Here is a 25723-nt window from a genome sequence, read left to right as displayed (position 1 = left end):
CGCAGGAACTTCTCAGGGAGTCGTCTAAGTATGCGTAAGCATTGTGCCACTTGCTCATCTCCGCGCACCTGGTGTCATTATTAATGTTGTAAAATGTGATCCGGCCAGTATAAACAAACGACAGCGCTGTGGTGGCACGAACTGGTTCGAACGGCGGCGCAAAGTGCATTGATAATGCAAGCAAAGTACTGCAGGTGGTGGTGCCCGATACGCTGATGTTCCAACCATTGTAAGCCGTTATCACTCATTAGTGCCTGATCCATCCATGTCGAACCATTATGAACCGTGATCAAACGTACGCCGGCGGTGCCTGCGTATATGGCATGGCTGCACGGACCGTATCTTGAGAATGATCTGCCATGCGGACAGAGTGCCAACTGCTAATAGCTCCACATGCTGCATTTCTGCCGCTGCGTGCTGAAGAGAGACATGCAGGCTCATATCTTGAAAGCGATCTGCGAAAGGGGCATGGTGCGGCTTGTGCTGAGAGCTTTGTGAGCGCTGTTAGCATTGAAGCGACAGGCTGCGTGAAGGTACAGTCGCTCGCTGCTGCGGGCTTTATCTTGAAAGCAGTCGTCTTATGGGACGGGCGGACGAAAATACATTTTTCTCGTTGGGTAAGCATAGAAATGACTCCGGATTTTAAAAAAAAGTGCTTTTGCGCGGTTACTACTTGAATTGGATTGCGTTCGACGGCGACGGCGAAGTCGCACCCCTACCGGTAGCTTCTTTGCTTAACAGGAAGCCAACCTTGAAGGCCATGCTTTTGTGCACTGCAATCGGCAACAGCTATATGAGCAGGAAAGACGTCATGGTGGCCATGGTTTAACATCACTATCGCTAGTGGCTGTCTTCCAGGTGTCGTAACTCGAGAATCGAACGTCTGCGCACATGAGGTTATGCCGATTTTGTGCCTCTGCATGTAGAACAAGAAAGAAAAATGTACGCACTAACTGTTTGGTGGGCACTGAGCAACTATGGCTTAAGTGGTCAGCCAATACATGAAGTTCGACGCGGGCTGGTTGGGAGAATCTTTGCGACTGCACATAAAGTGCAATTACACATTCAGCTGGTACATGTTAACGAGCTTTGACTGTATTTGTGTTCCCTGAGCCTGTGGTTAAGGCATCGTTCTGTCTGTTCGACATAACTTCTTTTGTACGAAAGTGATATCGTACACTACTAATTTTTGGTGCATTCCATGAGCCTTGATGCATATCAAATACCACAGCATTGAATTTGCTACCATCTGTTACACATTCATTCACTTTTCTGCACAGATGTCTTAGTTCATTTGAGGTCAAGATTACTACTCGAACGCCATGCTTACCAGCCAGTTCCTTGATTCTATGGGATATGCCATGTATATGTGGGGAAGGATGACAAGTCGGTCATTGCTTTCCGTATCGCATGCACTGCTTTTTCCTCTGACTGATTATTAAAATCTGTTCCACAACGGAAACTAGCAGCTGTGCCAGATATCTGCTGCATCATGCAGTCAAGAAGTCGTGTTCCCACAAAGCTTGGGTGCACAAGTGCTCCGACTGAAAAGTGGTGACATATGCCATGTTACTTGGAATAGCATACAAATGTGGCAGTGCTCCTTTTGTTAGCTTGTCAAGGCAAAACGTGGGTTTCCTGAGTAGCAGTCGAAGACAAATTCTCATGGTTGATGTTTATGACAGCTTTTTTTCTTCTTTTCTCCTTTCTTCCACCATGCGTTTTCAAATGAATGCCAGTTGATAGTTTTCACTTCACCTGTTTAGTCTCGTTCCTCTGTGTTCATCCTTGTCCGAGTTGTTTCCCTGAGCTAGCACAATAATACCCGTCACACGGGCGCTCAAAAGTCTTTTGAGCAAAAAGACTGCTCCCGAAAAGAGTTTTTTCTGCAGGCACACGACAGAGAGCAATCTCTTTTTCAGAAGCGCCAATAAGCAAATGCGTATTTTTCTGTCACCGAGCCTCATCATAAAAAATTATTGTATGTCTCGCAGGTGGTGTGGTAAGCCCGGTAATGCTAATTTTCTTCTGTAATTTCGTAAGCAGGTCGAACGGGTCTTGTGAGCAAGTCAAATGCTCTTTAAACTACAATAAATCTTTACATTAACGTTTCTTAATCTGACATTAAATTTATTTGAAAACCATGTAATACAATAAGTTTTCACTTTATATTTCGAGATACATCAGTTTATTTTGAACGATTTTGTTTCGAACGCTTGCACTATGCTTTCGGTAGCGTGTCCAGAAGGAAACACTAAAAAGAGATCGTCGGTGCCATGTGTCTGCTGCACAATACCTCTTCATTAAAAAGTCTGTCAATTTGGTAAAATACCACGTACGTAAAAGAGTTTTTGCGTGCTCATGTGACGGAGGTATAAGATGGTTCATGCCAAACTTCACTACCTAGAACCTGGCATCTCAATGCTTTTAGGTGCTATCTAGTTTTGAATGTTGTTTCTTTTCTGTGAATATGTTGTTTTGTCTGTGGTCCTTGCACCATGAAAAAAAAAGCCTGTTAGTGCAGCAGGTTTTGGTTTGTTCTTTTTTTTTGTAATTTGTAATATTTTTGTCATGTTAGAGTCATCACACCCCTTGGTGTAATTTTCTAGCAAAAAAATTAATACATACGTTCTCTTACTGCGCAAGCAACAATGCGTGACATCTAAAGAGGAATGTGTTCACGCAACACAATGGGCTGCATTGTAACTCGGTGCTATTTAAAATTTTATTCAGTTATTCATTCATTAATGTTTGCTTTATTATTGTGTCAAAAACTACTTGGTCACACCACCTCAGATGTCCCACTGTGATATACTCACTGATGTCACTGCGTGCATGTCGGCTTGAGATTTGGTGGCGAATGGACGTGCTTTTCGGGGCTTGTTCCATTCTTGGCAGGCGGCTGTCACGTGATGACCTCGTGACGTCAGCTTTGGTGTGGCACATATTATGTAGTGGTGCTGAGGTGCATTTTGGCTCCAAGATTGCAGTTTCTGTTTCAGCTGCTCTATGGATCCGTTTGCTTCTCTTTCATTTAGTATGTCAGTGGTCCCAACGTGAAGTATTAGTTGGCGCCTAGTTGCAAATGGGTTTGCACGTGCGAGCTCATTTTCAGCACGAAGAAGGGTCTTGTTTACTGTTGCCCTAGGTTTTGTAGTGACGTGAAGCCTCCGATCGCTGACTTCTTTATATAGCTGCCTCTTTAGGCGATGAGCGTTGGAATCTCCGAGCACCACTGTGCATCTTCGCTGTGGTAGTGTGTCCTTGGGTTGCTGCTTGGGTTGGTTATGTTTTTTCGAAGCAGATTTCTGGCTTGTGTATACACGTGTGCTGTCACATGTTCATTTGATAGTTGCACTGCGCGGTTGTTTTTTCCCACTTTGATCCATGGGCCTGCTTCGTTCTCCTCTCCGGACTCTCCATTTTCTGTAGGGTAGCTTGTATTTTTCTCAGGGATTTGTTGTAGGCTGGAAGGCGGGTGGGCAATTCTGTTGTTTGAGGGCTTGGCGTCGTCTCCGGGCATGGCAGTGTCATTGCCGTCGGCCTGGTGGCATTGTATTGGTCTGGGGTTTTCAACGCAGTCTTGGAGAGCCGTTGCTTTCGCCAAGAGTTCTCCAGGTAAAATACGTTCTGCGTTGAGCTCATGAGTGAGTTTTTGTATTTCTGCCTTATTTGTTTTGGCTTTTTGCCACTAGTATTTCATTGTTTTCACCAGCGGGTTAAATTCATCCCTCATTTTTCGTTCCTGCAATGCTATTGTGTTGTACAGTGCAGATAACTTGGTGCAGAAATTGCATGTGTATGTCTTCCCCTCGGCCTCTTCTAGACTAGCGAAGGGGGAGTCCTCCAAGTAGGTCCAGCCTTCACAGTTGCCACATTGTACCATGCCCGATTTTTCCACTGTGGCGTCCGGCTTTTTCATTATGCGGTTGCGTGTTTTGGACATACTGAAGTTAAGGGAGGGAGGGGTTGTCTTTTCATTCAAAATTTCAAATCGCACATTGCCATTTGCACGGAATCGCCGCACGTACTCTAGTGGTGCCTACACTTTTCTCTAAGTGGCGCTACTTTCCCACAACTTGAGCTTGAGCTTTTGTGGATGGACGTGCTTTTTAGGGCTCCGTGGCGGCAACGAAATCATAAGTTTTTGTGCATGCTTTGAGCTTTGCTTCTGTTTTTGATTTGCTGATTTTTAAGCCTTTAAATAGTAATTGTGTGTCTTTCTTTTTTTTTTGTCTCACTTGTATTTCATGTGCGTGGGTGTGTTTCGTGTACATTTGGTTTAGCAAAATGGTTAGAGCGTCCTTTCATGCCACTTGCTTCAACGTGTAGCCGGGTGGGACGTTGAGTGTTTGTAGCCTTTAAATGGTACCTTGGATGTGGCAAAACTAACAGCTATTAGTGGTTTTACTGTGTGTGTTTTGGTAGGAAAGTAAGAGCGTGGCCATGTGGTTGAGCGTGTGCGAGAGCGTGTCATACCTTGGGTCTCCGCGGCATTTATTGCTTTTGAAACATGGATGTGAGTTGCTTTGTAACATTTTGAAGATTTGAACCTGTGCGTATCGGTTTTAGCTAAAAGGTATGTGCTCTGCATTATTATAGTATTATAGTATTTGCATCATAAAAAGCCGTGCACTACATGGCAAGAAAGCCGGGAAAGCGGGCAGGGTGTGGGGGTTCTCTCAAGGCAGATGATGGGACGGATGAGAAGGGAGAGGGAATCGAGTCAACCGGCATACAGTGTGATGTCGATACAAGGCTGCAAAAAATGGAGGCTTTCCAGGAAGAGCTTGTCAAACAAGTGGAAGAGCTCAAAAAGGAGCTAATTAGGGAGCGTGATGCAGAGAAGGTAGTTGAAAAAAGACTTGAAGCAGCCGGGGAAAAGCTGAACAGGGCCACCATTGTGAACGAAAATGGTCGGGAAAATGGAACGCAGTCCCCCGATGACAGGAGAGGGAGTGCCAGCAAAGTACGTGGAATGCGTGCAACGTAGTTAAAGGTTAGCTGGAAAGAGCAGCACCTACCTTGAGGCCGCCACGCGGAAAAAGCAGGAGCACAGGGGATGAAGCCTCTTGTCGAGTCCGAATCACGCGGAAAAGAACAAAGGGAAGCAGGGAGAGGTAGGAGAGAGTGAAATAGTGATTATCGCCGGCGACTCAAACCTGGCTAGGTGTTCAGAAGCAATTGTGGAGAGGGTGAATGGCGATAAAAGGGTGGCGGTAGGGGCATTTCCAGGCCGGACACTGGGTTCTGTCATTGAGCGAGCAAAAGAAAAACTCGCGGAAAATGCCCACGTGCGCAACGTTATCATAATAGCAGGTGGGCTAAATGACGTCCTAAACAGGAAAGGGTCAGGACTAGTACAGCGCTTGGCGAAGGGGGTGGACAACTTGCGCGAGCTGTCCCCTCAGGTGCAGATCGTGGTGTGCATGGTGCCGGAGGTGTCTGTATGTGACAGTCACGTACAAAGAGTCGTAGTGCCTGCTAATGAGGCGATATGGAAAATGAGCCGAGAGAAAGGCTTCGAGGTTGTCAAAGTAAACAGGGAAGTGAGAAGGTGTGGTGGTTTTAAACGAGACGGGATTCACTTCAATTACAGGCTGGCACGAGAAGTGGGCTGGCGACTTGGTGGTCACGCTGTTGCTTTTTTAGGGGGTCCGCAGGTGCTCAGGAGGCTAGAGTAGATAGTAATGAAGAAGGTCCCCTAGGGGAACCTCAGAAGAGCATCGCCTTCGATAACAGCAAAAGGAGGACAGCAAGAAAAAGAGCTCGCCATGCAATAGGTTACATAAACATGCAGGGCGGTAGAAGAAAGAAAAAGTGGGCAGAGATAGAGGAGCAGTTAAATAGAGAACAAATAGGGCTGTATGCAGTTACAGAAACGCACCTTAGAGGCTCGGAAGAGCCGCCAGTGATTGAGAATGATGTTTGGGAAGGGTGCAACAGAACTAATACCCCTGACACACGGGCAAAACTAAAGTCCTTTCCAGTAAACCCCTTTTGCTACTCTGAAGGACCCTTTGCAGAAAGGAGTTGCGCCGATGACACACGGCACCGCACTGAACTTCTTTAGGTAGTTCCTCAGATGAACGCCGCAAGAAAAATAGCGCTGGCTGTTAAAGCCACAAGAGAGAAAACATTCTTAAAAAGCTGCGTATTTAATTACACTTAGCTACTGTAGAACCTAAAAATCTATTTTTTTTTCATTGTTGATGGCTAAAAATGCTTATAGTCGTTTATTTTATTCGTGTTTTTGCGTTGTTTGCAGCCATTTAACTTGGTCCAGCAACTATGTGCAGCTGGTGTTTTGCTGTGCGTGCTGTTTATTCTGGTGATGCCCACGTTTCTGTCGTCCTTTTTCACGTCTTTGTCGTCCCTTCCTTTGTGCGCGCAGGCGTAACGCGTTTTATTCAATATGTTATTCCAACAACTGTGGTTTCTTCTGGGTATTTCCTGCGGGCGCTGATTGTGCAGTCTCCATCTCGCGACGTGAACACACCACATGCGCGCAGCAAACGACGACGACACTGCCGGAATTCAACACGGCGGCACTAGCGACGTTATGCGAGCGTTTGCGAGTATAGCTAGAGGAAATCTTCACTATTCGACAAATTGTATTACCGCTAACAATTAAAGCATTTTCGCAAGGTAAAAAAAAATACCTATGGACACCGTAGTTGTGTGGCAGGTTTCCTTCTATTGACGAGTTGTGCACGCTGTGTGCGAGAGTAACTCCTTTTCCGCTCGAAAAGTAGTTGCGCGATCTCCTTTCCCGAAAAGGAACTTTGCCGTAAAGGAGATACTCCTTTGTTGTGTGTCACTGCACTTGAACGCCTTCCCGGTAGATGTCCCCTTACCTAAAGGACTTTAGAGTGCCCGTGTGTCAGGGGTATAAGTTGGAAAGAAAGGGAGAGGGAGTCGGAATGCTCATCCATCAGGGAGTCAAACCGAAAAGAGTAAATTCAAAATGTCAAGAGCATCTTGGTTATCAGGTACAATGAGTGGGGAAAAAAACTTGGCTGGGCGTTACCTATTTGTGGACCGGAAATAATTGCACAGAGAAGAATAAAGAGTTAGCGGAATGCATAAGTGCTGATATTAAGGCTTTCGGGAATGATGCTGAAATTATCCTATTAGGTGACATGAATGCCCACATACAAGATTTAGATGGCCGTACCGATAAAAACCGGAAATCAATGCTAGAGCTTTGTGAGCAACATAACCTCGTTATCGTGAACACAGGGCCTAAGTGTGAAGGGGAGATCACGTGGGAAGTGGGAAACCGGCAATCAACCATTGATTACTGCCTGATGACAGAAGGAATTCATGATAATTTGAGACAAATGGTCATTGATGAGGAAATGTATAAAAGCATAGGAAGTGACCGTAAATGCATCATTTTGAATATGGGATATGAGGTTGGGAAAGAGAGTAAGGAGTGCAAAATGGCCAGTCCAAATTTGAACGCTGAACAAATAACAAATATAGTCACTAGAGTCGAGGAAAAACTTGGCAAATGGCCAAGTAAAGAGTGGGAATACAGTGAGCTTCTAAGTGTAATAACAATAGAAATACGGAAACAGAAACAACATGTTCGTTGGAAAGGAAAAAAGAAACCGAAAAGCTGGTGGAACAAGCAGATATGAGAAGCGATTGCCGAACGACAGAGAGCATCCCGAGAGCACAGGCAGGCAAGAAAGGCGCAGTTACCGCAGGATGAAGTAGCCTGTAAATGGGAAATATACCAGGAGAAAAAGTCTCTGGTTCAAATACTGGTGCAAGCCAAGATAAAAGGTGAAAGTGAACGTTAGTTGTCAGAAATACGTGAGAAAAGAAGATGAGCAAAACGTGAACAAGGTGAATGCATTCACCTTGTTCACGTTTTGCTCATCGCCTTGAATTGCCATCTCCCGGATTCCCCGTCTTTTCTCGTGAGAAAAGAAGGCCACACGTAGAATATTTTGGAACCACATAAAATTATTAGGCAGGAAGTCAACAACAATACAACAAATATCGTAGACAAAGATGGAAACAAACTGGAAGGGGAAGCGGCTTTAAATTACATCTGAAAAATACCAGCCGAATTCTTCCAAGGCAATGACGAGGTTGTGCGTGAAGAAAAAGAGAGCATGAAAGAGAACCAGATGGAAAAGGAGCTGGTGCTGACAAATTTCACCTGGAAGAAAGCCGAAGAGAAAATTCCTAAGCGCATAGCCACAGGCCTAGACGAGGTTCCTGTTAGGCTGATTAATGAACTAGGACCAAAAAGTAAGGAAGCTCTGGGGAAAACAGTGGAAAAAGTTTAAAAGATAGATGAATACCGGACAGTTGGTGACAAAGTAGAATGAATTTGATCTATAAAGTTAAGGGGGAGAAAGATAGAATTCACTCGTATAGACCGTTGAACATTACATCGGTAATCTACAGGCTAGCAATGCAGGCAATCAAATTAAAGCTTCAAGCATGGGCAGAGAATAATGGCATTTTGGTTGAACTTCAGAATGGCTTCAGAATAGGTAGGCATATGAATGATAGCTTATTTGTTCTTACTCAGTGTATTGAAATATCAAGAGTAGAAAGCAGACTCTTTTATGTGGCCTTTTTAGACATTACAGGAGCATATGACAACGTAGACCGCAACATTTTGTGGGATATATTGGAAGGGGAAGGCCTAGGTGACGATTGTCTGCAGCTTTTGAGAGAGATTTACCTAGAAAATACCATTTGCATTGAATGGGAAGAGATGAGAAGCGAGGAGAAAGTTGATATCAACAAGGGACTGAGGCCGGGGTGCCCTTTATCCCCACTGCTGTTTATGATATTCATAGTGAGGATAGAGGGAGCGCTAGAAGGAAGTAATATCGGGTTTAATCTGTCATACAAACTGGAGGGTGCAGTAGTAGAGCAGCAGCTTCCAGGTTTATTTTATGCGGACGACATTGTGTTGCTAGCTAACAAGCAAAGTGATTTGCAACGTCTGGCTAATATCTGTGGACAGGAAGGCAAGAATTTAGGTTTGAAATTTAGTGTTAGAAAATCAGGTGTTATGGTATTCAATGAAAACAGTGAACAGATAGTGGCGATACAGGGCCAGGAAATACCTCAGGTAACAGAATATAAATACCTTGGTATATGGATAAATGAAGGCTATAGATATATGGAAACACAGGAAAAAACAATAACAGTGAAGGGGAAGAGAAATGCAGCCATAATGAAGCACTGAGCGCTATGGGGATACAATAGGTACAAGGTGCTCCGAGATATGTGGAAAGCTGTAATGGTTCCAGGACTTACTTTTGGAAATGTAGTTGTTTGCTTTAAATCAGGGGTACAATCGGGCCTTGATGGGAACCAAAGGTAAGTGGCACGCCTCGCATTGGGCGCTCACGGGAAGACTACAAGTGAAGCTGTGCAGGGTGATATGGGCTGGACTAGTTTTGAAGTGAGGGAAGCTCAGAGTAAAATTGATTAAGAAGAACGACTGAGAAATATGGAAGAAAGTAAATGGGCTGGGAGAGTGTTGAGGTATTTGTACAGGAAAAACATTGATTCACAGTGGAGTAAAAGAACTAGGAAGCTTACCAGCAAGTAAGCAACCTGTAGGGTGGGCAACACGGCAACAAAGAACATCAAGCGGAAAGTCAGAGAGGCTGAAATAATCTCATGGGTGGTGCAATGGAAAAGAAACCTGCCATGAGTAAATACTTAAGAGGAAAAAATGAAATCAGGAAAGAAACAGTTTATGATAACTCAAAGGGAAGCTCATTACTTTTCGAAGCGAGATCGGAATGCCTTAGAACACACACCTATAAAGCGAGATATAAGAAGGAAGAAGAAGCATGTTCTTGCTGCGGTAAAGCTAGGGAAATGACGGAGCATGTTGTATTAGAATGTGAAGACGTCTACCCAGCGGTTCATTTAGGCACCACTGGCCTCCTTGAAGCCCTTGGGTTCAGCAAGAGCAGTGGAAAAGTAAACATGTACACAATAGGAATTAGTAAGAGGCAGTTGGAGGATTGGTGGAAGAAAAGTAGGGAAACGACAGAAAACGGAGATGTACAAAAGCACAGTTTGCAATAGGGGATCAGAAAATTTCGTTGTGGGAGTTCAGTGTTTTTTTTTTGTTATTGTTTAACCTAGCTAGGACATTAGGCAGTATAATAGAAAGAGCTTGGTGGTGCAACCCACCGCCCCGTTCCAAAGGGGACGCTCATAACATCCATCCATCCATCCAGATAAAGTCAGAGCGGCGGATTCACCGCTGCAGCTGCTTTTTGGCCAAGTGCTGTAGACCGTTCGCGTATCTCGCGACATCACATGAAGGTTGAATTCTCTGCTACTTGCAGTTTGTGCGAGTTTCGCGAGTCAGCAAAACCAGCGCAGTGCTACGCGATAACTAAAACGTGAAAGCGTGGGCGGTGTGGAGTCGAGAGAAAACGAAACTGTTCGACTGCCCGTGTCGTCAAGAGTAATTTGAACGAGTTATTTTGTATAAACATGAAATGGAACTGGACAAGTAGCATTTTATTTCGTCTTATAGTACAGTACGAGGATGTTTTGTGCGACGAGTGGTTGACTACTATCGACAGAATTTAACTGAGAAGTGCTTTTGTCACCGGGCAACTACTCGCATTTCCCGGGGGATTCTCTAATCATGTGGTGCATTTACCTCAATTTCTCGATGATTAAGGCTCTGTTCTCGAGAATATTGACGCCTTAGAGATTCTCGAGCTCTGATCTATCACTTTATCTTGACATAATATTTGCCTTTAGTGTCCCTTTAACTCCACTTGCCCTCATCTTGACAGTGTTTGGATGCGTATTTTCTGGCTCTGTTATGTGTATGAATGTAGTCTAAATGTACTTTTTCAAATAATGAACAGGATAGCTTAGTGCTAATTTATTTGTTCGACGTACGCCATGGTCCTCTTGGAAAAGTGTTATAAGTCAACGGCCGACTTTTCAGAGTCCCGAGGGGCCGCGAAAACGTCCGAAAAAAGGGCACTACGAAAAAAATTGGAGGACGCTTAAGCTTCGCCTTCAAGAGTGGAACGCGATAGCGTTATCGCACCCCGTTCGCACCGCCTACTCAAACGCGCTACGCCAGCCAAACGTCGCGATCGGCAGAGGTAGCCGGGCCCCGGCGCGCCATGAAGGCGGACGCGGTCATGGGGCGAGTGGCGCGCCACGTGTCGGGGCAGCGCCGTACATTGCGAGGAGGGGGTCTTCTGTGTTTGCCGTAAGATGGCTCTGCGTGTGCGCAGAGCGCAGAAGAAATTTAGCGGAAACGTACTTCGCTATTCGTGAAACAGCGACTTCTGCAAATTACATGGTCATAATTACCGATATACACCGCAGTATAACTTTCTACGGCACGTTTCTAAGGCAACGCCGCATTCACTAGAGACGATTTTGTCCCGTTTTGAAGGAACAAACTCGTGGCTGAGTGGCGGCGTCTCCGCCTCACACCCCGGAGACACTGGTTCGATTCCCACCAGTCCACCTTGCAAGATGTTTTTTTATTCATGAAGTGCCTTCTGGGATTTATCGCTCACGGCCAACGCCGACGCCGACGACACCGGCTTTTCTGCGACACGAGCTCCTTAACGCTGTCGCGTTAAAACGAATGCGTGCCGTTTACTGCCCCCACGGGCTCAAATCGCCACACGCACATTCGGAATAGCTCTGAGGGCCTGCCAGTACACATATTAGGCGTATCGGTGCTCGTAATGTAATAGGAGACGGTGAGTGCACGCGTGTCAAATGAAGGAATACGTACATACCGTAACCCGTGACAATTGCCCCTTCCCACTCTTGGTATGCTTCATCGCGATACTTCGCGTATGCTTCACTGCGTAACACTGGTGTATTGAGGCAAAGCTGACTTTCAGAAACCAGCATTATGCAACGCGCTGTGCTTCCCGAGCTTCCAAGACATTGACGAGGATTACAAAGGCGAAGTGACGCCATTACTAACAGTAGCGAATTGGTTCTATGGAAAGCACGGCACCGAACATAAAGAAGCTTGGTAGCGAACGTCGAAGTAGTTAGGCTTAGTGTTGCCGAGGTGGTGGCTACGACTGCCAGCGGATCTACGTGCGAGGGCGCCGGTCAGAGGAGGCGAGATAATCAAAGGGGTGGCGGGATACGATTAATGCCGTTTCGGACCTGCGCTCACGGCAAAAAGTCCGGAAAATCGGACGGTGAAGGTTTTTTGCGTTCAGACCTTCTCATACATTGAATCTATGGGTTTTTGCGTTCAGACGTTCTCATACATTGAATCTATGGGGTACGTGGCGGTGCCGCGAACGCGTCCAAATTATCGGGCATGACCGGAAATTCGGGCTTCGGGAAAATCGGTTGTTGACGGTATATATGGATTTTACCAGGTGTTTCAGCTTTTGACACTTTCCAATTTTAGAAAAGAGAAAGGGCAGAGGAGGGTGGCTTCATTGAGGGAATTTTCAGTGGCAGAAATTGACAGCTGTGATGGACATGGCAAAATATGTGATTATTCACAATAACATATTTATCTACATAAACTCATTAATTAACTCCTTGATATTTGAATAACTTCCATTTATGGGTACCAGTTCTCATTCTCTTTGCATTTAGCTCTATAATGTGCTGGGTACAGAAATTGAGCAGAAATCGTAGCTTTAAAATGTGGTTGCAGGGCCCACTTAAGCTCTGCAAGACAAAGCTACCAATCTGCTAGTATTTTGCTTGTGACTTTGGGTACAGATGTCTCTTAAAGGGTGATAATCTTATAATTCCTACTGCTTCCTTGAGCATTTACCAGCTTCCATTCCACAATTGAAGCACATGTGCTAGAGTCACTCATTTAAGGCAATTGCCAAATTTTACTTGCATGGTAAGACATATTGATGACGCTGCATAGTTTATGTGTGCTCCTTCTATTAATTTTGGCCAGCAAAAACCAGCGTTTTGTACTTTTAATAACTGGGTACAGTCATCACCGAGACATCCCAGACGACAGAAGAAAAGGATGTGCAGTTGAGTTGCAGTTAAAAAAGATACAACAGACAATTGCAGACAAAGTGCATGAATAAACAAAAAAAATTAAGTTGAGAGAAATAAAAGCAGGATCCTTTACAGTCGAGTAGATGACACTCTTACACAGAAGATAATGAACAAGCCAGATAAGTCAGTAGAGGAAAGACTGGAACACAAGTCCTGTATTTCCTTTAAAGTGTAATCTACCAATCTAGTCTAACTGAATACTTATTGGTGTCCTTTAAGCAGCATTTTCAGTGTTTTGCAGTGCTTTCTAAGAAAGCCAGTGCATGCTTGTGCTGAGAGTTGTGTTTGCATGATTCTGTTGTCTGCAGGCACCCATTCACTCAACAGCAGATAGCCGTCTCCAATGGCTCTGGCTTTGTGGTGCGCCCCGATGGTCTCATCCTAACAAATGCACATGTTGTGGCCGATGGCCGGCTTGTGACTGTTAAGTTGCACGACGGGCGTCAATTCACAGGAAAAGTGGAGGCCGTGGACCGCCGCTCTGATCTTGCCACCGTTCGCATCCCAGCAGTGAGTGCCTCGTCCCTTGACTGAATTGAAAATTTGGCAAGTTGGTGTCGGTTCATAAATTAAAGGCAGCATGAACAACAAGGACAGAGGAAAGATCACACAGGATGGGTGCTCAACTTGAGCTGATTATTGCAGAAAAATGCATAGATACAGTCAACGTCCGGTTTTTCGGACTCACTAAGGGCCGCAAAAACGTCAGAAGAAAGTGAATGCATGCCTTTTACTGCCCCCAAGGGCTCAAATCGCAACACGCACGTCCGAAATAGCCCTGAAGCCCTGTCATTACACCTGTTAGGCATATCGGTGCTCGTACTGTGACAGGAGACGGCAGGTACACGCGTGTATAATTAAGGAATACAAACTGTGTCCCGTGGCCATTGTCACTTCTGACTCATGGTGTGCTTCATCGTATAGCATTCATGTGTTGAAGCAAAGCTGACTTTTGGGAACCGGCATTATGCCACGTGTTGTGCTTTTCGAGCTTCGAAACCATTGCCAAGAAATAAAGAAACAGAGTCGGTGCCATTGCTGACAGCGGTGAATTCTTTCAATGAAAAACACTGCACCGAACAGCAAGAAGCTTGGTAGTGAATTTCGAAGCAGCTAGGCCTGGCATTGCCGCGGTGGTGGATCTGCATGCCGTTGCCGTGGTGGTGGCTACGGTTGCCAACGGATCTGTGTGCGAGAGTGCATGCTCGAGGTGGTGAGACAATCAAAATGGTGGCGGTGGTGGCTTCGACAAAGCTGTTTCGGACCTGCAGTCATGGCAAAAAGTCCTAAAAACCGGATGGCGAAGAGTCTTTGCGTTCGAAATTTCAGACGTTCTTATACACTGACTCTGTGGGGTTACGATGTGGCGGTGCCGCGAAGGCATCCGAATTATCGGGCATGTCTGAAAAATTGGGTGTTTGGAAAATCGGTCGTTGACTATATTTGTATGATGCATGCACTAACCGACTATCAGAACATCAGTAAGCAGGATGCTGATTTGGCAGAACCAAAATAAACGTAAAGAAAACACACATCAAGAATTGCATAATTGGTTTAACATCCCTCCCCCTTCACTGATACATGGATGCAATCATGCATGTGCCTAGTTTTTATCAAGAAGGCCATTTCATTTTTCAAAAGGCATATATCTAAGACTGACTGACATATTTTGGACCTTTCGATGTGACAGTCTTCCACCAGCTCACACACGTGTCCCCATCAGTTACTGTGCACACATTTGTGTACATGGCTTGTTTTTGCCAGTTCTGTCCAGTTTTTGCAAGAAAAAAATCACGGATATTGAGCTGCATGTCAGTTGAACCCTCTGCTTACCTAATGTGACTTTAGCTCAGTCCAGATAATGCACGTTATGTAGAGGATGTGGGTTCGGCTCCCACCGGTGGCAAGTTGTTTTTTCGTCCACTTTTTGTCCCTTTACCTTATCATTTCTACACTTTAATTGCAAACTACAAATAGCTCCCCTTATGCTTTCCTTGGCTTCATTATCTATTGACTTCGTATGATTGTGACTAACAAAAAAATTGGACCTCTTGGTTCCGCCCTTTCTTCTCATTCACTTCACTAAAGGCACTAACCAGGTTTGACGTGGTATTCGACACACCATATTTCATCAGCAATAGCAAAGGGATAGTTTTTCCTTTCTGGTAATGTTTATAGCCAATAATTAACTTGTGCATGTGGTTTGAGCCAGTGATTCAATCATCGTTATAAAAAAGCTTGATGTGACTGGCTGTATACTAAATTTAAATTGCAAGGACTTGCTAGTAAACGTGCAGAGTATTGTCCTCCTGTCTTGATTTCCTTTCATTGGTGTCTGCAGCAACTTGAAATAAAATTCGACAGATCTATTGGTAGTGCAAAACTATAATGCATGAGTAAATGGAAAATTGATAACCATGATTTCCCACCATTGTGATTGCCACACACGTGAGCTGGTGCAAGCCTATCACTTTGGAGGAAAAAAGAGGCCAAGTGAGTCATTCAGTCTCCGCCTAGCCTTTTGGAAAGCTTTCCTCGATGGAGACAAGGCATGTGCTTGTTTGCATCTGATCCGGCACCGAACCATAACTTTAGTCACCAAAGCCCGATGAAGCAGCACTGACTAGACCGAGGCAGTGTGGCCGTGCCGAAAATTCGCCGCTGGCCAGTGGGGTTAACAGGCCACAAGTCATTGCGAAATGCTTGCCAATAATATGTTGTTCATTTTAGAATGCTTGCCCTTATAATTATTCACTCGCGCTGCATCGTCTGCTCGGCATCTATTTGGCATTTACTCTCCACCGTCATCACCTACCATACTAGAGCGGAGTAGTAAATTATTGATGCAGTGAACAATTACGTCTTTATAGCGTTCCACATTGTTAATGCATCACCAATGCTGAGGCTGTTACAATGTCTAAAATAGGGGAAGTGTGCAGACTGCACCGCCGGCTCTGAGGCCGCTCCACAATGCACCGGAAAGAGGTCCAGGGGGCGCTGACACCCACTTACACATCCGCTCGCCACACAGTCGTCGGCTTGCTGCGCAGTAAATCTGCTGAGGTTGGCGATGTGCCTTTAAATTGCACTGCATTCTTTTTTCGATTTGCACGTGTATTCAGCATCCTTATTTGCCAACCATATGTGTCGTACCAATGAGAATGAAGACCTTCATAATGTGATTTTTTTTTACCATGAATTTCATTGTTGCAGATTGCTCTCGTATCTCACACTTCTTTTTATATACTCAGAAACTTCCTTAGCATGCTGATACAGCACCAATTCTAGCTCCAACTGCAATCACAGGCGTAATAAAATTTGTGGCATTTAGCGGAAGTGGGGCCACGGTGCCACTATCAAAGCTGATGCACTTTGCCGCACATGCGGCACACAAGAAGGACAAGCTGGCAAGTTCACTTCGGAAAGAGCAAACTGTTGAAATATGATCTGATGACAGTTGTATATTTCTTTGAATGTTTATTTGTTTGAGTTGTTTATTTGGCTGTTTTTCTTCTATGATCAAAAAACAAATCTCTGCTATAAATAAACATTTTTATTCCACCAATGATTGACACAAAAACGTAGAACAAATTTCTAAATTGCAGCCGTAACTCTGGATTTTTTTCAATCAGAACAAACATATTGCACACTATTTTTAAAAGGCTGGCTGTTGTATATTATATTTTAGTACTTTGTTCCATTGGATGGCCCCAGGGGGCCACTGTAGATATATCAACACCCTTGCAGCAGCCGAGGGGCAAGTTGGGTGTGGTGTGGAACCAGTGTGTGTGTGTGTGTGTGTGTGTGTGTGTGTGTGTGTGTGTGTGTGTGTGTGTGTGTGTGTGTGTGTGTGTGTGTCATTTTCGGAGCCACCTACCGTGGTCGGTGCCTCACTTCGTAAACACTACAATGGCACAGTTGACATGTGTCCTGAATGCCTTCCACTTTCCGCCACTTGTCAACTGCAGCCAGCAGCCAGGAAGCATCTCATCGGCAACACCAGTTGCGGTGATACCCATTCAGCTCGTTTTCATCGCAACAAACACAGCCTGCCGAAGCAGCCCGTCACCCTCAGCGCATTGCGGCTAATCGCGTCGCACATCGCCAGTCACCGCCCCCAGGAAGCTCCGTAAAATGTCTGGTGGTGTAAACAACGCACAGTGGAATGTTTCTGCAGAATGCGCAGTCATACAGTCCCGACAAGACTAACCTGATAGGAAAACTTCCCTTGTTTTGGGACCATCCGGGAACACCAGCAGTACCGTGGACTTGGTGGCTTGAAGATTTTGAAACATACTTGCTCGCTGCTGGCGGCGAAAGTTTTTCTGCAGAGTGCAAAGCCGCATTGTTGAAAACACTTTTGGGACTGAAGGTCAGAGGCAAGCATGGGTTGCACTCGCTGCGGCATCGGAAATGCCGGGGCTGGCCAAAGATGCTTACTCCATATTGGTGAAAATGCTAACTGCCAAGTTCAGTCCTCCAGATATAGTAGCCACAGCATGGCTCTCGTTTTGGAACCTTGTGCAAGGCTAGACATCCCCCCAAAACTTTCTCTTCAAATTGCAAGACACCGCAAACCAGTGCGATTTTGGTGACCTGAAGGACCAGCTGCTTCTCCTTACTAATTGGATTGACCTCTACGCGGCTAAGCAAGCGTTTGCTTGTCCAAGAGCCCCTACTTATGTTCGAGAAGGCCGTGAAGATCATCAAAGGTTCTGAGCGCGTCCAGCGTCGCTTCCAGGAATACAAGCCCGAAGCGCTTGTACAGCTAAGCACAGCACTCCAACAATGTCCGGGGCAGCGCCATCCCTTACCACAGGTTTTCATGCCTTCTACCGAGCCCCGGCCTCGTCAACTGACCGGACCTTCGTCGATGTGCCAGCATTACAGCTGGCCACCTAATTCTTCGATTGGCTGCCCGAACTGTGGCTATCAGCATGCTACTACTCAGAACTGCCCCGCACGGCTAGGTTTGCTACCAGCGTTCCAAGAGGGGGCATTTTGCCACGGTGTGTCACCATAGCCACTTTGCGGGGTCACCACTGGCATGGCACCAGCAAGCCTCCAGGTCACCCAGTCCCTTCAGACCTCGTCATTCAGATCGTGTCCAGTCGATGGCCCTGCCAGACAGCCAGCCACAACCAGTTGTCCAGAGTGTGGGATTTTACGGTGATGTTGAGGTTAACGGAAAACATTTATCCCCTATTTGTGTACACTGACTCCTCGGTTTCCCTTCTGTCTAAAGACTTGTTCACGCAATGCTTTGTCGGGCCTCAGCTGTCCGATTCCAGACTAGTAGCTCCCTCCAAAATACTGAGACTATTCAGGCACTATCGTTTCACTTCTCTGGTGTTTTTAAGCTCTGGTAACATTCAGAAACCGCACTGCTGAGATACTGTTCTACATTGTAAAAAATGGACAATCCCTTCTTGGTATTGATGCAACCCGTCAACTGAACATGCTGCTCACAGGCAACAGCCTTCAGTGCTGCGGCACCACTACCCAGCCAGTCCCGGTGAATTCCTGGTGTCCTTCGAGTGCATCGCCCCTTCGCGAGGTTCCCCATGAGTTGCCACCTGTGTCATTTAAGACGTCACAAAAATCCACCACATCGGGTGCAGTGGGCCACCTACCAGCTAGGTTGAATCGTTTTGAGCACCTGTTTACTCCTTGCCTTGGCCTCGCACACGGTGTCACTTATAAGGTTCAGACATGTTCTGCAGTTCCACCACAACGCGTAAAGATCAGGCAGCTCCCTCTCACATTGCGAGAACCTGTCAAACAGGAAATAGAAAACTTATTACGACAAGATGTCATAGAACATATTGATGGATGGAATAACTTTAATGAAAGGTCCTGCGAGCTACGGGGCACAAGGCCCCATAGAGCGGGCTATTCCCACGTAGGGACCGGGAGTTGTAACCCCCTGGCCGCATCGTGGGCTTGCTGGACGGCCCAGAGCTGCTCCACCAGGCCCGTGCTGCGTAATGCTTCTTGTAGCCTGGCGGAGTCTTGATTCTTGTTCGCATGAGTCCGACCACACGGCCAGAGCAAGTGATATACGTCTAGTGTGCTATGACAATTTTCGCAGTATGATGTTGTGTACGGGTCAGGCATGTAGTGATGTAGTCTGTTTTGCGTGGGGTATGTTTTGGTTTGTAGCATTCTGAACATGAGGGCTTGAGGCCTGGTGAGCTTATTGTGAGCTGTGCTGTATATTCTGTGGTCTAGATAAAAGTGCTTTGTGATCTCATTATATGTGGAGGGAGGGTCCCGATTCTCGCTGGGATGGTCACGACCAGAATAGGTGGCATTGCGGAGGGTTAGGTCTTGTGCGCTCCTGTGAGCCATCTCATTGAGATTGGGAGGGGGGTCCTCGATCTCTCCGAGGTGTGCCGGGAATCAGCAGATGGTGTGATGCTGCAGCGGTGCAGATCTATTGAATATTTGTAGTGCTTGTCTTGCAACGGCTCCTTTCTGAAAGGCTTTGACGGCCGAGCGTGAATTTCTTCATCGGGCTTAAAGCTGAATGACAAGTGCATCTTTGATGTCCAAGAACTGTCCTTTATTGGACACAAGATTTCCGCTCTGGCCATATCACCTCTTAAGAAGAACATTCAGCAGGTTGAGACTTTTAGCCACCCATCCACTCCAATCTATCTGTGCTCTTTCCTTGGTTTGACTGAATATTACTTCAAGTTTGTGCCACACATGACCCACATAGTTGAACCACTTCGCCATCTGCTGCGTAAAGATGTTCCATTCAACTGGGATGTGGCCACTGACAACAGTTTCCAGCAGGTGAAAGAGTATCTTCGTGATACACCCATTTTATTGTTGTTTGGCCCAACCCTTCCTATTGTGGCATCCACAGATGCCTCGGATTGTGGGCTTGGCACTGTCTTGCAATAGACCGACGGAGAAAACACTCAAACTACTAAATTTGCATCTCATTCTCTCTCTCCAGCTGAGCGCAGGTACTCCACTGGCGAAAAAGCTTTGGCTTGCCTATGGGCTTGTGAAAATTGGCATGTCTACCTCAGGGGAAGAAAGTTTACACTGATCAGATCACCAGGCTCTGGCTACACTCTTTTCTGAGAAGGGCTCTGGGAGGAAACCACTAAGAATAGGTTGGTGGACAGCTTGTCTTCTCAATTGCACATTTACCGTGCGGTATCACAAAGGTGAGCAGAATAAGGTTGCAGGTGCCCTCTCTCACAACCTCCGAACCTTCCTTTGCTTTTGAAGAAGTAGTAGTCGCCCAGGTTGAGGCCATGATATCTAACACTGAAGTACAACAGGCCACGGCCTGTAACCCACTGCTGACACAAGTTATGGACCATCCCATGAATAGCTGGCATCCAAAGAACCAACTTCTTAAAGAGCTGCATCCATACTATGAGGTCAGGAACTAACTATCTGTGGTGGATAGTATCCTAAGAGGGGACCAAGTTGTCCTTCCTAGCAAACTGCAGAAAGAAGTTCTTGCACTTGTGCATGCGGGGCACCCAGGTATCGTCAGAATCCAAGACTTATTTCGCAGTGCATATTGGTGGCCAGCTTTCCGCAAACATATCGAGCAATATGTATGCGGCTGTCAAACTTGCAACAGTGCTGACAAGTCGGCCAAGATTCGACCGGGGCCCATAGAGCCGACGGAATACCCTCCCTGACCTTTGGTGAAGGTGGCTGTAGACATCATGGGTCCATTTCATTCAGCCCCTCAAGACTGCCGGTATGCCATAGTCATGGTAGACTACTACTCTAAGTGGCCTGAGGTGATTTTCACACCATGTGTAACTAGTCACTCTGTAATCGGTTTCCTGGCCTCCGTGTTTTCTAGAGAGGGACTGCCTGAGGAAACTAACTGACAACGGCCCCCAGCTCACCTCTGTTGAATTCGAAACATAATCTTCATCTTATCGCCAACCAGAGGCAATTAGTTTTCGCAAGTCCCCAAAAAAAGAAAGAAAAGCAACGGAAACGCATGCACGGCGGCATCCTTCCTATGCGCACCCCTCGTGAGCACTAAACGAGCGAGAAACAAGCGGTCGCCCTTTGAGCGATTAGCAAAGAGACAGCCATTAGTTTTACAAGCACAGTAAGCTAAAACCGCCCGCGGAACAAAGCCCAAACTGCCATCTGCCCGTGCGTGCGCCAATGCGTGAGCGGTAGTATATAGACGCGCAGGAGCAAACTAGCTATAAAACAAACCATGCAACAAAAACCGAGAGAGGGAGGCGTGTGAAAAAAATTCCCTGTATTCCCACATAGTGGCAGCACATGACAGAAAAGAAAAAGTTAGGAAATTGGCACGCTTTTTAAACGTACAGACAGCGCTGTAAATATACGGCATCGACCATTTTCGGAGTTGTTCGCGGCGCCGTAGATTTACGTCATTGACCGTCAAAGGGTTAAGATGCACAGCCTCGGCAACAAGTGGAGTTGCCCGAGTCACACCAGCAGTCGTCGTCCTTCACGTCACAACCTCAAGATGCGCAGCCTCAGCAACAATTGAAGTCACTAGAGTCACGCCATTGGTCATCGTCCTTCACGTCACAACCTCAAGATGTGAAGCCTTGGCAACAAGAGGAGTCACCTGAGTCACGCCAACAGTCGTCATCCCTCACGTCACGACCTCAACCACCACAGCAATCGGCACGGTCTCAATGAGAGTGCCGGCGTCCATGGCACCTGGACGACTACGTATAGCTTAATACTATTTTTTGTTATGGGGAGTAGAAATGTTGTATATTATATTTCAGTACTTTGTTGTGTTCGGTGGCCCCAGGGGGCACCTCACTGTAGATATATAAACACCCTTGCTGCAGCCAAGGGTAAGTTGGGCGTGGTGTGGAACTAGTGTGTGTGTCATTCTTTCGGAGCCACCAACGGTGCTCGGTGCCTCCCTTCGCAAATACTACACTGGCTTCTACATCGAACAAGTGAGGACGCGGTGTAGGTCCAACATCAGTCGCTGCCATTCAAGTTGTTGTTCTTAGTTTCAGGTACCTCCTTCTTTCGCTTGTAGGTCAATCTTTCTTGAGGGACTTGGTAAAACAGTGAAGCCTAGTGAGAAGAAAGACCTTCATTACGTTGTTTGTCAGTTTCTCCTGGTGCGCCTGGCACCTGACACTGGGCACATTCTGCATGATGTGAAGAACTTCCATCATACTGTCTCACTGAAGCTCGTTCCAACTGAGTCACATTGTGAACACATTTTCTAAAGCTTTCACAAATGCAAATATTGTGAACAAATCTTCTGAAGCTTCCACAAATGCAAATAGCTGGATTGAAGGATGCAAAAGGCCTCCTTGATTGCAAAAAGCTGTAAAGGAGGAGAGACCCTCATTCATGTCTTCAGCAGATGTTAAAAGCTGGTCGAAACATTCCCAACACCTTGTAACAATCACCCTCTTTTGAGCCACACATCCAGCCTGGCGTAATTGGTCTGCGGTGGGTAGACATGGTCGCCAAGTCGCTTGAAGCCTCATCAAGTTTTCCCTTATCAATTAAAGTTAGAGTGTCTGCTTGGTTGGTGGCTTCATCCACTCCAACTAGGGACATGAGAGCACCTCCTGCACAGTTTCCTGTGTCTAGTGCTTTCGCCAGGTTAACCGCTGTTAGGAACTCAGATGAAGTAGGATGCTCATTGCAGATGGAGAACTGCCGAATTGTTCCGAATAACTTTTCATTGGGGTCTTGGCTGAGACGTCAGGTTAGTAAATACTAATATCCGACACACTCAGTCAGATATTCAAGAAGTTGCAGTGTGCCTTTTATGGTGACTCTAAGGCCTTCAGCTGTGCTGTGTGACAAAAGCCTGCCTTTGTGGGCCCTGTGTTGACTTCCCACCTATTGATGTAGCCCAGGGCACTTTGCAGTACTTCTTCAGAGCTCTTTCTCAGTGCGGCTGAAGGTACTCTTGAGGTCATGACAGAAATCAGTTTCTGCACAAAGGTGATAAACTGTTCTGTTGGTGCTCTGTATGTGCAGGACTTTGAAATTCTCGTTGTACAAAAAAAAAAAAAAGCCCGCGCAGGACTTTGGTGCTGAAGAGGTGAAAAAGCATAATTTACCTTCATCTTTCAGAAATTATTTGGATTTTCATGTACTTGAGTAATCTTAGGCATCGCTTCAATTAAGTGTTGTTGCACACTTGTCCAATTGATGGGCAACTTTGATTGGCCGCACGTCAACATGACCCTCTGAAGTGTTGTAGCCCCCTTTTATGAAGCCATTTCTCATGCATTTCATCAAATGCGGAAAATCTGACAGAAAGAAAAGGTGTCGGCTATCTCCAGTAGACTGTTGTGCTGACGGTGGGACAACGGCAGCCGTATCATGTACACCAAACTGATGCCACATCGCACTGTTACAAGATGCCCTGTCGCAAATGACAATCAACTTTAAGCCCTGCTTTTTCTGATAAAACAACCATTTCCAAAATAATATTTGAAAGCCAGTGGGCCTTCACATTTCCTCTAGATGCAAAAATACCTAATACCTAATATAAATACCAGGACCCAGACAAGAGCTGAAACATTACAACCATGCGATGGTCACAAGGCATGGTCTTTTCGTGGTCAGGAGTGAACACACCAAGGTCCACAAAGCGATCAATTTTTCCAGTACCTTGTGCCACTCTGAAGTTTTCGGCGAGTGTCATTTCATGTGTCTTGAGATTGCTATAGTGCTGAAACTCGTGCATATTTTTTTTTGCAATTCCTGAGAGAACATTGGAGTTAAAACTGAAGCTGCTCTCATACTTCATAAAATTTCTGAGGCAAGTGTGGCTGGTAAGCATAACAACTTTTTCTCTGCGTACATGCTCTTACAGCCGGCTCTTGACACATAATGACACATTCCAAAACCCACTCAGATCTGTAGCGCATGCCCTTTAATGATTTTCGGCTTGCAGCTTCGAAACATTGAAGGATAGCAGCTTTCTGTTTAGGAGGAAGGTTGTCAGTCTTTCTCAGAAGTGCCTCTTCCTCAGTCTTCTCATTTTCCGCATTAATTTGCAAAATTATTTCAGCTAATGGTTTCACTTCGGCCTTTAAGCATCGCACAGCTTGAGTTCTTGCTTTCACCTTTCTAGAAGCATTTGTTTTTGAATTTGTTCACACTTCAAGTATTCTAGGCACTGTAATGCTGTGGCACCATTTGCTTGCTAGAAATCAAACCACTTTTATGGCTCGGTGCCACCTCTGTAGTCCTAGCAGCATCAAAACAAATGGCTGATCTTGGTAATAACGATAAAATATATCTAATGCTGTGCCCTCAGTGTGAGATGAGACTAAGCGACGATGGATTTTACCATTTATTTCTGACTATCAGGGCAGAGAGCCAGCTACAAGGACGAATTCAGATCGAAGCTGGCGGTCTGTAGGCTGGATGGACGCTGCCATGTTGCTATGTAATCACGGTTAAGGTGGCTATTGCGGTTACCGACAGTAACCATCACAGTCATTTGCAGTATACGGTGTGCATGTGTGAAGGTTCTAACAAGTTATGCATCGCTGTAATGTATTATGTGCCGATAATCGGACTGTCACGCCCGTAATTATATTTCAGCTGCGCAAGAATGTTGCCTGTGTACACCTCGTACCTTTGGCAGTGCTGCAAGTTTCTTGTGAGATAGAGTATTGTATATGAAGGTCTGTAAAATATTTTTATGGCCAAATGTACATGGCTCAGTAGTGAAATCGGCGATGTGATGTTTGAAGCCTTGAAGGAAGCAAGCTCCGGAGCAGAAAGGTGCCTGGAGGTGGTGAAGAGAATCGCATGCCGGGAAATATACGAAAGAGCGCGATGAGTGCACGGTAAAGCAATGCTACCTAGAGACAAGTCTAGGTGGTGTTCAGCAAAGCGGGGAAGAAGACGGGGCAAAGCGTCATGGAGGAGGAGTGTAGGCGGAAGCACACTAGGTTGGCCTTCTCAGACTGTTGCTACAGGTTACGTGTGTGTTATGGCAGTAACTATTGCTTCAACACAAACTCAACGATGAGAACACAGCATGCACAAAGGTATGAGCCGTCGAAGCATCTAGATTCTGCCCTCCACATAGATCGCTTTCAAGATAGAGCACGCACGCCTGCAGAATACACAGTTGCTGCCAGAACATAGGGCCGCCACCCTTCCCTCCCCTCCCCCCAGAGCCTAGTGCGCGACGGAAGATGTAATGCTTCCTTCCGGCTTTCCTCCCTTGTGTGCGCAAGTTTAAGCCGCCATCGTCGGCTCACCATCGCACACTTTCACTTGCATATACAGCACACGGCACGCAGGGACAATATTGTCGCCCTTGCACTTTTATATGGAATATCATGCCGATGACGATGGCAGAGATGCAGCTGAAGTGTCGATATAATTGCTATTGCAATTATATAGGAATGAAACCCATATGCAAGCACCTAACCCGCACTCATGTTGTGAAACGTCACTGTAATTTTTTGAAGTGAGGCTTTCTTTGCAAACGTCGCTGCACCTCTCTTGCTGACCCCGGCTGCTCATGCATTCTCACCGAATGGGTCACACTCAGCTGTGGGACGGCAGTACCATATAGGAGTGATGGTTCACACTACTTCGCCTGCAGCAGTGGAATGTAGAGGGGGGAACCCAGTCTGCACACGGGTTCATGATGAAATACGGCAAGGCACTTCCATCATGACTAACCAAC

At 46.0% G+C, this 25723-nt stretch overlaps 1 protein-coding gene across 4 annotated transcripts in view; it reads left to right on the top strand.

Annotated features, from left to right (window-relative positions):
- HtrA2 (HTRA2-related serine protease) overlaps window positions 1-25723 on the top strand; it is a 74438-nt gene that overhangs the window by 5742 nt on the left and 42973 nt on the right. For all 4 annotated transcript variants that reach the window (XM_050168284.3, XM_055064970.2, XM_055064972.2 and 1 more), the window contains exon 3: window positions 13353-13554. In XM_050168284.3, coding sequence (XP_050024241.1) covers window positions 13353-13554 — 202 coding nt within the window. The remainder of the gene's footprint in view (window positions 1-13352; window positions 13555-25723) is intronic.

The sequence above is a fragment of the Dermacentor andersoni genome, chromosome 1, assembly GCF_023375885.2.
Source record: "Dermacentor andersoni chromosome 1, qqDerAnde1_hic_scaffold, whole genome shotgun sequence".
Classification (NCBI taxonomy): domain Eukaryota; kingdom Metazoa; phylum Arthropoda; class Arachnida; order Ixodida; family Ixodidae; genus Dermacentor; species Dermacentor andersoni.
The sequence above is the reverse complement of the archived record's forward strand: the minus strand, read 5'-3'. Positions and strand labels throughout refer to the sequence as shown.